Below are 12,749 nucleotides of genomic sequence, written 5' to 3' on the forward strand. Positions count from 1 at the left end.
ATATTTTTTATCCCTAATTTCTCAGGATTTATTGATCTGAAATCAATAAGTTTTATGTTATAGAAATCAGGCTATTGTTCTGGTTAAATTATTGTTTTTTTCTCAGACCAGGTATTTATATTGACATCAAATTTTGTTAATTTTGTCCCTGCTGTAGAATCACAAGTTATTAATAACAGTAATAAATTATATAAAAGTGAGTTGAAACTGTCTTTTGTATTGTTTGTTTGATAATTTGATGCTGGAAAAGTTTGAAAATGTACCTTGAAAACGTTTAAAACTGCTTGAACTATGATGCCTCTTTGAGCAGGTTAAAATCGGTCTGTGGCCGATTTTTATTACAAAACATTTTCATTACATTTTATCCACAAAACTGCTCCAATCATTATTTTTTTTACTTTTATTTTTTGAGTGGTCTTTAGGCCTCCCTTTAATCCACATGGGCTGCTTCCTGCCACGCCCAGCTCAGCGTTTACACTCACGTGAAAATGGCTGCAAACAGATGGGTTACTGTGCAACTGAACATCTTTGAAAAGCAGAAGTAGAGCCTTATACACAATCAAGAATACAGGAAGTGGTTTCAGGGTAAGTCAACAGCAAAACACTTGTCTTTTCCAGCAGCCATTATACAGAGCATGTTACAGTTGCTAGGTAACATGATGCTTGCGTTGCTAGGTGATGGACTGGGCTTGGTTGTTACGGAGAACATACTTATTTCTTTCATCTTGAATGCAAAACGTTTGTTTTGTTTGGTTTTAGATTAATTTTGCTCCGATGATGTTGTTGTTTCAGCAAATCGTCTTTTTGTTTTAGCCTGTTGACTTCAGATAACGATTAGTTTATTACTAAACTGGGGATTATTTAAATGATCGATTAACAACAAATAAGCCATTTTTCAGCCCCGTATTAATCGCTGCCAGGCTAAATACAGTTAGCCATAAAAGCTAATAACATATTTTGAGTTGATAACATAGGCTTTACAGTCATAGTCGCATTAAAAAACAACCTTTAAGCAGATATTAAACATTATGACCTCACTTATTAAACTTTTTATGGTTAAATGTAGTATTCTAATATTCAATGTTGTGTTTTCATTGGTTGTAAGCAGATAAATCAACTTAATTTACAGAAATAAAGGCTTGAAAACATCTATCTATATGTCGTATTTTATTATTTATGACTGATTTAATGAACGGAAACTGTCAGAAGTGTAAATAACTTCCTGCTACAAAGAGGAGCAGACACAAACAGAACTTAGATGATTACTAGATTATTCAACTGCAATAAAATATTCATTCATTTTAAGATTATTCATCTTTCCAAGAGGGGAGAAAACAAAGAGTACAGGAGATCCAACTTAATTAAAGTTTATTAATGTTATTTTGACAATTTAATTAACTTAATAAACTTAATTTGACTCCTTTTGATAAATTAGCACAGTAAGTTTGCGGTTCAAGCGGGTTTTGCGGGTTTTTTAGCGGCAGTGGTGTGCGTGACGGCCTTGCAACCGCAGATTATTACCTCAGGTTTTACCAAAATAATGTCGCCTTGTGAAACTTTCCGCTAATAACATTCATAAATCAGCCTGATGTCTGCAGATGACGTCACTTCCTCATAGTAAAAACACGCAGTGTAAGAGCGAAATGATGAAATCACATCAGGCTGGAATTTCTGCAATCCAACTCTGCGCCGTTTCTTTTTTTATTCATAGCGTGAGTGCAAACTGTCAGTTGCAACACGCCTTCCTGCAGGCCGCTCACACGCGATGAGCCGCTCACACGCGATGAGCGGCTGCGTGTCTGAGGGAGAGAGGGAACCCGGCGGGGTCACGGTGTCCGCTGCAGCTGGAGGTCACCGCGCTGCCAACCCGGACAGAATGACCCAACCGCTCTGCCGCCCAACTCCAGCAAATGAGCGGATTTTCAAGGGTCACGCAGAGTTCACCTGGCGATTAGTGCGGGAGTGGAACTGCAGCAATAACTAATTATAGATGGTAATGCCAGGATTTGGGACCTCCAGAAAATGGGCGCCACCAAAAGGGGGCGCAATGGCTTATTTATTTATATGATTTCTTTCTGTTTTCCTTTTAATTTGTATAAAATACTTTGAATTGCTTTGTTGCTGAAAATGTGCTGAAAATGACTTTACCTTCCATATTATTATTATATTATTGGTGAATCCTCTTTGAAAACTTTACATAGACTGAAAAAACCAGTCAGTGTGGAATTGATCTAATTAATATTTTTTATCTACTAGAAGATGGATGAATATTATTACTGTGTTTGACTCATTTAATGAGCAGAAACTGTCAGGAGTGTAAATAACTTAAACAGGTAGACATGAACTGCATAAATAAATGAATGAATGGAATAATGGCAAGATTATGCAACTGCAATAAAAGAGAAATTTTATTTTAAGATAATGAAATGAACAAAAAAATAAACCAAAAATATAGAAATAATTATTTTGTTTTAATTTTTATTGTTTGTGTTATTTAGATTTTTATCATTGTGTGTTTTGATGGGAAAACGTTTCCCCTTTGGCCGTCCGTGCGAGCGAGCCATGGCCCCCTGCTGACCACCCCATGAGGTCGCCAATGCTACAAGTTTAAAAAAAAAATGATTAAAGTTAAGGAAGTTGTTTTTTTAAGTCATATATATTTTAAGTATATGACTCTAAATTTTATATATTTCAAGAAATCAGGAAATATGAAGTGAAATGTTTTGATTGGTTCTTTAGTTTTGCTCACAGCATTTAACTCAATACATTTTAACCAAAAAGAATGAAAACAAATATTTTAACATTGATTGCCGACTGAAAAAAGGAAAGTCCTTAATTTAACAGGTTAAACACGCAAACATTTATGTCTATGTTTCTTCCTAAATATGGAAACGTCAAACTGAACATCAACCCAAAATTGACTCTGATTCCCAAACCCTTTAATCTGTTTTCTTCACAGATTCTCCTTCCACTAAACTTTCCTTGTGCAGCATGCCAACTAAGTCAGCTGTCTTCACTGTGATGATGGAGGCCATAGCAGAACATTTCTGCATTAAAAATACGTTTTCTTGTTTTCTACATGCGGATGGCTGTTGATCCACATTTTGACTTGAGCGGCTGAAATAAATAATATTTATGTTGAGATATTAGAAATAAAACAATAAACGGGACAATGACAGTTTTCTCTTATAAAGATTCAGAATAAATGTTAAATATTTCCACTGGTTTGTCTCCAGCCTCGGGTCAGCTGCGGACACTGTGACGTCATCGGAGTGACGTCGAACGAAGCGAATTTCATTTTCTATTAAATGTATTTAAAAATAAATGTGTCGTTTAGTCTTTAGATAAAAACTGAAATATGCAAAAGGACAAATTTCTCGTCCTTTTCACGAACCGCCGTGGATTAAAAAAAATAAAACTAAATTATAATTATAATTATGGTAACTTAAAAAAATATATATATATATTTAATCAGATTAATAAATTAAAGACTTAATGTTAATGAATTTAAAGAAATTAATGTTAAGAAGAGTATCTATTTTGACTTATGTTTATTCAAAAAGACACATTTGTTTATTTCTTATAGTAAAATATATTTAAAAAATAATTCTTATGACCATTTTTTAAGGCGGGATATATCTCTATATTAATGCAGTTTAATGTTAAACGGGTTCATGTTCGTTTTATGAGTTTTTTTGGTGAAATCTGAAGTGAAATGTTTTTTCTGAGGTCAGACGCGTCGAGTCGCTCTGAGCCGCTGTCCGCGGTGCTGAAGCTCCGCAAACATCACATCTCTGCGCCAAAGCAGAACAAACATAAATTCTGCAGGGAAACATTCAGAGGATCAGCATGAAGCCAAACAGTAATAATAATAATAGTAATATTAATTAAATGCGAGAAGGAAATAACATTAAATGTCGTTCAGATCAGATTTTTGTGATCAGCAGGTTTTATTATTGATGCTCCGCAGCGAGTTTGATCAGTTTTCTGAATGTTTGATGATAAAACATTTCATGTTTTGGTTTCTACGTCATTAATCCTTGAGTTGGGTCGGGTTCTGGTTTCGTTCCCGCCCGGTACCGCATGTTGGTTCGCCCCCTTGTGGCTCCGCAGGGAAGCGCAGCCAGGCTCTCTGTCTCAAATTTACTAAAACCACTAAATCCTTTTTGGCTCTCACGGCTTCCTTATTTGTAACACTTAATTCTTCTCAGGTTTGTTTTTATAAATGTCTTCTTGTTTTTAATTTTCTTGTAGAGACACTTTGAATCGCCTTTGGCTGAAAGTTGCTCTATAAAAATAAAGTTGCCTTGAATAAATATTTATTAAACAAACCAGACGTTTAGAGTTCAGGACATTTTCAGTTTGTTGTTTTAATCATCTGCAAAGCTTTTAATTTGAAATGAGACCTAAAAAAAAAGCATTTTAAATGTTTCTGTCCGGATCGAGATGAGAAACGATGAGAGGATGAACTCTGGTGAACCTGCAGGCTGGAGAGTCTCAAGTTTATACAGGTTTATGTTTTCTCTTTGATAAACTAAATAAAACCAGCAATATGACATGTGATGAAATAAAAGAAGAACATCTGATTTTATTCAAGTTCTGTATTTTATTTTGCTCAAAATACGTCATAATAATAATAATAATAATAATAATAATAATAATAATAATAATAATAATAATAATAATGCTCTTGTCGTGATTGATTTGAATTTATTTAAATGCATTATTCCACCTTGATAATAATGAAAATAATTTGTAAAAATCCATTCATGATTGGCTGAATTTATCTAAATGTTACTTTTAAATAATAAAACATTACATGCTGCCACAGAATGTTTTGGATTTGGAGATGAATCTTCAGGCTAAATGTCTTTTTTTTTAATTATTTTTTTCTGTTTTGCTTTGAATTTTCAGATTCTGTTCTGCAAAAGCGATTTTTAAAAACCCCAATTCGAAATAAATGGTTTATGACAATAAACATGCAACATTCATCAACAACAACCGCTAATAATAATGATGATGATGATGAGGAGGAGGAGGTGGGAGGAGAAGCGGAGCGCCGAGGCCCCCCACCCCCCCGCTGCGCCGGAGCCGCTGACGGGCCGTGATGCTGCAGCCGCCCGCAGATAAAAGACCCGCAGCGGGAAGTGCGCACACAGAAAACACGCAGCGGGGAGTCTGCGGCTGCAAAACCTCCGCAGCAGAAATGTAGAGGAATCATCTGGTTCTTGTTGCTTTTAAGGTAATTCATCAAAGATAAAAACGAGCTCAATTCCTTCCAGAAAATCTATTACAATTATAACAATTATTCTCATTATTCTCGTCCCGCAGGATCTGCGTTATGGAAGCGTCCCTGCAGGGTTTCCTCCCCCCCGCGGGGCTCAGTTTGGCCCCCGGGGCCCTGCTGGCGGCCTGCCTGGCTCTGCTGCTCTCCGTGTGGCTCCGGCGCCGCGGGGCCCCTCCGGGCCTCCCGGGGCCCTTCGCCTGGCCCGTTATCGGCAACGCCGCGCAGCTCGGCAACGCGCCGCACCTGTACTGCACCCGCATGGCGAGGAAGTACGGCAACGTCTTCCAGATCCAGCTGGGCAGCCGAACCGTGGTGGTTCTGAACGGCGACGCCATCCGCCCGGCGCTCATCAAGCAGGGTCTGGACTTCGCCGGGAGGCCGGACTTCACCTCCTTCCGGTTCATCTCCGACGGCCGGAGCATGGCGTTCGGCACCGTCTCGGACTGGTGGAAGACGCACCGCAAAGTGGCGCAGTCCACCGTGCGCATGTTCTCCACCGGGAACCCGCAGACCAAGCGGACCTTCGAGCAGCACGTCCAGGCCGAGTTCCGGGAGCTTCTGCGGCGGTTCGTGGAGAAGACGCGCGCGGAGCGGTACTTCCAGCCCGGCGCCGACCTGGTGGTGTCCACGGCCAACGTGATGAGCGCCGTCTGCTTCGGGAGGAGGTACAACTACGAGGATGCGGAGTTCCGGGAGGTGGTGGGCAGGAACGACAAGTTCACCAAGACCGTGGGAGCGGGGAGCATCGTGGACGTGATGCCGTGGCTCCAGTATTTCCCCAACCCAATCAAAACCATCTTCGAGGACTTCAAGAACCTGAACCGGGACTTCGGCGTGTTCATCCGGGATAAAGTCCTGGAGCACAGGAAGTCCATCGAGTCGAGCGCCATCCGGGACATGACGGACGCGTTCATCGTGGCTCTGGACCAAATCACGGACCGCGCGGGGCTCTCCGCCGGGACGGACTTCGTGACCCCCACCATAGGGGACATTTTTGGGGCCAGCCAGGACACGCTGTCCACGGCGCTGCAGTGGATCGTCCTCATACTGGTGAAGTAAGAAACCTTCAAATCCGGGATGTTTGATAAAATAATCTGTTCAGCTTTAAAACCGGATTCATGTGAAACATTAAAGTTGAACTGATCAAAAGTTTCGTTTAAATGTCAGATTTTACCTGCTTCAGTTTCCATAACAGGAAATTTAAAAAGGAAGGAAAAAAAGAATAAATCTGAAAGTTTATCCGGATTTTAAGTTTTTAGGCGTTTTAAATTTGGCATCTTAAAAATATTTAGTCCAAATGCACAACAAACAAAAACACTGAAAAGTTTAATCACTGATTTAACACCTCAGTTATTTCCTACTCTCAGGAAATAACTGACATATTTTAGCTCCTCTATAATATTTATGAGTTAATTACTGTCTATGTTGAAACATCTCCATTCCTGTTTCCTCCTGTTTTTCTTTTCTGCCTCAGCACAAATCAAATAACCATTTTTTCTGAAACTTTTATAAAAATATATTTATCATATATTTGTGAAAACTCTGCCTCTTCCTCCCATTTCTATCTAGAAACAACCAATCAGAGAAAGGAGGCGGGTCTTAGCGCTGTCAATCATCCTCACTACTGTTACTACAGCTTCTTCCTCATATCATAGCATGCTAACTAGCCAATGAAAGCAGATAAACAGTTTTCCTATAATGGTAAATTGTTTCTCCACCATTAACACATTTAGCAGGGCATTCACATGGATGATTGACAGCCTAATGCCCGCCTCCTGGCTCTGATTGGTTGGTTTTGGTCTGGAGCGGTGCAGCGTTAACAAGCTTGTAAAAAAGTTGATGTCTCGCCGTCAGGTACCCTGAGATCCAAACGCGGCTGCAGCTGGAGGTGGACAGAGTTGTGGACCGGACCCGACTGCCGTCCATCGAGGACCAGAACGGGCTGCCGTACGTCATGGCCTTCCTCTACGAGGTCATGCGCTTCACCAGCTTCATCCCACTCACCATCCCCCACTCCACCATCACAGACACCTCCATCATGGGCTACGCCATTCCAAAGAACACCGTCATCTTCATAAACCAGTGGTCCGTCAACCACAACCCGAACACCTGGTCCAACCCGGGGACCTTTGACCCGGAGCGCTTCCTGGACCCCCAGGGGGCGCTGAACAAAGACCTGGCCGCCAACGTGCTCATCTTCTCGTTGGGCCGGCGGCGGTGCATCGGCGAGGAGCTCTCCAAGATGCAGCTGTTCCTGTTCACGGCGCTGCTGGTGCATCAGTGCCACATCGGCGCCGACCCGGCGAAGACGCTGAACCTGGACTACAAGTACGGCCTGACCCTCAAACCGGAGGACTACGCCATCGCCGTGTCGCTGCGGGACGACGTGACTCTGCTGGACGCTGGCGCGGCGCAGGCAGCCGCAGAATCACAGGCAAAAGATTAAAGGTCACAGCAGGGGTCCGCAACCTGCGGCGCCGGAGCCACAAATGGATCATCGGACCTGAAAACTTCAGCCAGAAATTAAAAACAACCGTTTTAGTACAAGTATAAAAACAGATGCTGAATTTTTAATAGGTCTACATTTTATTCCTGCAAAAATGGAGAAAAGAAGCTAGCTGAAGCTAGAAGCTAGCTAGCTGGTGCTAGCTGAAGCTAGAAGCTAGCTGTCGCTAGAAGCTAGCTGTCGCTAGAAGCTACACTGCAAAAACACAAAATCTTTCCAAGAGTTTTTGTCTCCTTTTAAGTGCAAATATTTCACCACTTGAAATAAAACAAAACCAACTTTTCCGTAAAATATAAAAGCTTCCTCTAAGTCAAAACTACTGGCAGAGTTTTTCACTTATAAGACAAAATTATACTAAAAAACCTCTTTGTAACATTGTGTGTTTTTGCAGTGTATGGATGACACTAAAATACCTGATTAGTTTTTAAAAATGTGATTTATTGCATTTTCCATCACATAAAAAAGTTTATCAATCAGCTTCATTTTAAATACTAAAAATATAAATAAATTAGTGGCTCTTTAAACTGATGACAAGTTTCCTAAAGTAGATATTTGTCTAAATGTTTTAGTTGTTTTTTCCAAGTTGTGCAACAGACTCCTGGTCTAAGGACTCAGAAAATGAAGAATAAGGAAGAGCAGAGATTTGGTTTGTGCCTAAATATGCAGTAGATATTTGGAAGCAGACATTTATCAGCACCTCTAGTAAATATAAGTGAACAGCCTAAAAAAATATTTGAAATATTAACATGATCGGACTTGAAAGTGTAGAAAAATTCAAACTTTTTTCTCACAAGAGATTTCAGATCATCGTCAGATTCTTTTTATTTAAAATCCCCTGATATTGTAGAAATCCTGCATGAACATAACGAGGTGTCCGGGGTGTTTGGGATAAAAAGAGGCCCACAGCATGACGGTTCCTCCATCGCACTCAGCAATGGTGTTTACATTTGGCATTTTAGAAAAAACCTCCCACCTTTTTCTGTTTTAGCTTCACTCGGGTCAGATTTAGTAAAGGAATAAAATGTAATTATTTGCATTTTTAACGTATTTCTAATATTAGATAAAAAATATGTCAATATTTTTTATCCGATTGATCACTTAATCGTCAGAATAATCAATTAATCACTCATTAAAATAATCATTAATGGCAGCCGTTAAAAAACACCTTAATTTATTGATTGTTCAATTTCATTGAAAAGCTCATTTGGTTGCTGTGGGAAGATTTTTCTAAATCTTTTCGCTGCTGCAGTAGCAGAGACTTAAGACTCAGCAGAGCTTTAACCAGAGGAGCTGATAAACGCGTCTGCACCTGAATTTGTAGCTGCGCTCAGACAGCGACGGCACATCTGTCCCCAACGTTAGCCGGCCGCAGCTGATCGGTCAGAGCCGAGGCCTGCAGCCGCTGCAGCCTGCAGCGGCTGCAGAACCAGAAAACAGTCTGGAAAAACACAACAATGAAGCTCTGATCCTGATACTGAGCTGCTGCACAACGTTTCCCTGCAAGGTGGAAAAGAACCTGCACACTGAAGCCTTTATTGCTGCTTTGCTGCCTGGTGAAAAATCACTTTATCTGCTTGAATAACAAGCCAAATGTTTCTCAGTCGTGTTTCTTCATAACTGTGTTTCGGAAACAAGCCGCTGCAGCTACATGAGCTCCTTGCTGCAGCTCTGCTAACTCTACATGTTAACGTGTAAATTAATACATATGCCAGTTTATTCCTCAGGAAGAGAAAGACTAAAATACTATTTAATCTAATATATTCTTTAACTTTTTACAGATGCTGTTGTAAAGAGACGGTCAGATTTCACATGTGAACAGACGTTTCTCTGGACGCTCACAGAGTCGGGAAAATGTAAAGGACATTACAGACGCGCACTGCAAAACCAGAAAACACCACCGAGGGTTTCTGGTACAAATATATCAGCACACTGAAAAAAAGGCAAAACTAACTCAAGAACAAATTTTTTATCAAGATTTAGAGAAAAACTACGAGATTATTTCACATGTAAAAAAACATTTTTACCATGTTAAACGTAAAACACTGTGGGTTGCTAGGCGACGGCTCAGTTGACTGTGAAATACGTGAAACTTTTTTCATCCATATTTAGTATTTTTTAAGCTCTTATATCTTACTGAAAAGTTACTTTTAAGTTAGTTTAAGTGAAAATACAGAAATATTTTCACTATGTAAATAAAACTTGTTATTCTGAAAAAAACTGGACAAAAAAAACCTTTGGTAATATTTTCTGTTTTTGCAGTGCAGGATTAGAAATTCTGACCTGCTGACGACTAAAATAATAAAATATCTACGTGTTTTACAGCAAAATTGTTGAAATTATTTTTGCTTAAGAGAGAAAAACCAATAAATCTTGCTGCTGTTATAAAGCATCAGAGGGATTCGAGTGAAATGTGGAGTATGTTTCTTTCAGCCAGCTGGCTGACAGTGTGCAGCAGTATATGGAGACAGGATCTCATTATTACACTGCAAAAACACAAAGTCTTACCAAGTATTTCTGGTCTAATTTCTAGTGTAAAAATCTGAGTAAACTTGAAATTAGACAAAACAAACAAAAATGTTTTCAGTTAATGATTCTTTAATATTGATGTAAACAAAGTTTTTGATCCATTTGGAGTCTGTTTCACTTGACGAGACTTTACAGGTGAAATAATCTGCCAGCAGAAATAAATACTTTTTAAAATCAATTTCAAGGAATTACTGACTAAAAACAAGCTCTGATTTCTTGCTGAAAAGTTGCTTGTTAGTTTTTTTTTATTTCGAGTTTATGAAGATATTTGCACTGGAAACTAGAGCAGAAACACTTTGTAAGACTTTGGTTTTTTTTGCAGTGCAGGGCATTAAACTGCAGAAACTGCATAGAAAATGTGAAACTGGAACCTGGTTATTTCTCCTCCTCGCTAAAGCTGGGCTCACTTTGGGTGTGTTTGCGCAGGAATCTGATTCTCAACGTCTCACATTAGAGGCAGAGATCTACTGGCTCCTGCAGGATCTGGTTCATGTAACTGCAACATGTAAACATTTACAGTGTAGAGAAAACCAAATAAAATGATTTTATCCACAGCCAGTTTGCTAAGCTTCTTTTTTTCTGGACCCATGCTGCACAAAATGAAAATATTGGAGATACAATTTGCTTTTTATCAATTTTAAATGTTTTCTGTTCAGTTCAGCCTCAGCGCCTCCTGATTTGTAACTTTCCCTTCAGAAGGTTTTTGAAATTAAATTTTACCAACCTGTAACTCGAAAGACAACTTTACTGAAAGACTCAGAAGCTTGTTTTGAGTAAATAATTATTTGGTATTGATGAAAAGCGATTTGTTCCACTGGCAGGTTATTTTTCCATGTCAAAGTAAAATAATCTGCCAATAGAAACATTTTTCCATCAATATTAAAGAATTGTTTATTTAAAACAAGTATTCATTTCTTAATAAAAAGTTACTTGGAAGTTAATTTAATTTTTAAAAAATTGTACTAAGATATTTGCTCTAGAAAATACACAAAAATATTTGGTGAGAGTTTGTTTTTGCAGTGTAGGTCAGTTCTGTCTACTACTTTTAATCCAAATGAATCTATCCAGCTTGGTTTTTGATGTTATAAACCAAAACTGTCCCGTTCGATGCTTTCCAAGACCTGAGCTGCAGCCGGGAGCAGAAAGAGAAAAGTTTCTAAGAACCTTCTGCCTGTTCTGATTTTTATCTGGGCCTGCTGGAACATCCTGTACTCGTTCAAAGTGAGGCACATAGCTGCCGACTAACCAGAGCGTGACAGAATCAGACAGTAGATGGCTGCTGATACCGACCAGCTTTCTCTTTTTTCCCATTTTTACAAATCCGAGGTAATTCCCAGGACTAAACAGCCCCTGGAGAAACGTGTGGCAGCTCTCCAAGCATAACCTTTATGAATGGGAGTGAAATCATTGCTTCCTTTAGTCAAACTGCAAAACATTACAAAATGCTGAGCTGAAACATTTACGTCTTTTCACTCTGGATGTTAAAGTTTCCCCACACCTTTGACTTTATGGCACTTTGTTTGTATTTAGTGTGTTTATAAGATATTAAGCTGCATTTCAAAATTCTCCTACTTAGTTTCTGTTGAAGCTGCAGAATAACTTTTAATGAGATGTTTTTTTGCATATTTTCTTGAAACTGTAATTTTATTCTAACTTTAAACTCTAACATTTAACACTGAAACTGGAAGACATTTTAAGTATCCAAAATAAACAAAACAGAAACAACAAATAAATTTAATTATGAATTCTCTGTAAAATAAATAAAAAAAGGTTTAGTTGAGACCAAAGCAACAGACTAAAAACCTTTTTAATCCAGTTTTTTGGCAGAAAGAGAGAAAACAGAAAAATAATAAATCATGCAAATCGAAATTATTGAGTTTGTTTCAATTTATCATGTGATTAATTGATTTATTGCCCTGATCAAGATTTATGTTTAATGTGAAAAGAGCTGAATAAAAATTTACTTTTCAGAATCTTAATAGTGAAAATATGGACTCACTCCATTCTGTATGCTAACATTAGTGAATAAGCTACAATTAGCCAAAATGCTAAGGTTAGCTTAAATGCTGTCAGTAGCATGTATGGCGTCAACAACATAGCATTAAATAAGCTAAGAGTCTAAAGTTAGCATGAGGGCTAACTAGCCCTCATGCTAATGTTGAGTCAACATTAGTTGAGTCACTAGCATGTTGAGTCACTAGCATGTAGAGTCACTAGCATGTTGAGTCACTAGCATGCAGAGTCACTAGCATGTTGAATCACTAGCATGTAGAGTCACTAGCATGTTGAGTCACAAGCATGTTGAGTCACTAGCATGTAGTCACTAGCATGTTGAATCACTAGCATGTAGAGTCACAAGCATGTTGAGTCACTAGCATGCAGAGTCACTAGCATGTTGAATCACTAGCATGTTGAGTCACAAGCATGTTG

At 38.9% G+C, this 12,749-nt stretch overlaps 1 protein-coding gene across 1 annotated transcript; it reads left to right on the top strand.

Moving 5' to 3' along the window:
* The first annotated feature begins 5,171 nt into the window (after positions 1 to 5,171).
* Positions 5,172 to 10,873, top strand: LOC129352646 (cytochrome P450 1B1). The gene is made up of 3 exons (XM_055021738.1): positions 5,172 to 5,242; positions 5,332 to 6,342; positions 7,142 to 10,873. The coding sequence occupies exons 2-3, from the start codon at positions 5,342 to 5,344 to the stop codon at positions 7,731 to 7,733; spliced, it is 1,593 nt and encodes a 530-aa protein (XP_054877713.1). The 5' UTR covers positions 5,172 to 5,242; positions 5,332 to 5,341; the 3' UTR covers positions 7,734 to 10,873.
* Positions 10,874 to 12,749: the final 1,876 nt, after the last annotated feature.

This window comes from Poeciliopsis prolifica, unplaced genomic scaffold (genome assembly GCF_027474105.1).
Source record: "Poeciliopsis prolifica strain line A6 unplaced genomic scaffold, Auburn_PproV2 SCAFFOLD078, whole genome shotgun sequence".
In the NCBI taxonomy this organism is placed as follows: Eukaryota; Metazoa; Chordata; class Actinopteri; order Cyprinodontiformes; family Poeciliidae; genus Poeciliopsis; species Poeciliopsis prolifica.

Bases quoted from the DNA above. Each gene is read 5' to 3' on its own strand.
- LOC129352646 (XM_055021738.1), top strand. From the start codon at position 5,342: ATGGAAGCGTCCCTGCAGGGTTTCCTCCCCCCCGCGGGGCTCAGTTTG. The intron at 6,343-7,141 runs GTAAGAAACCTT...TCTCGCCGTCAG, and splicing joins ATCGTCCTCATACTGGTGAA to GTACCCTGAGATCCAAACGC.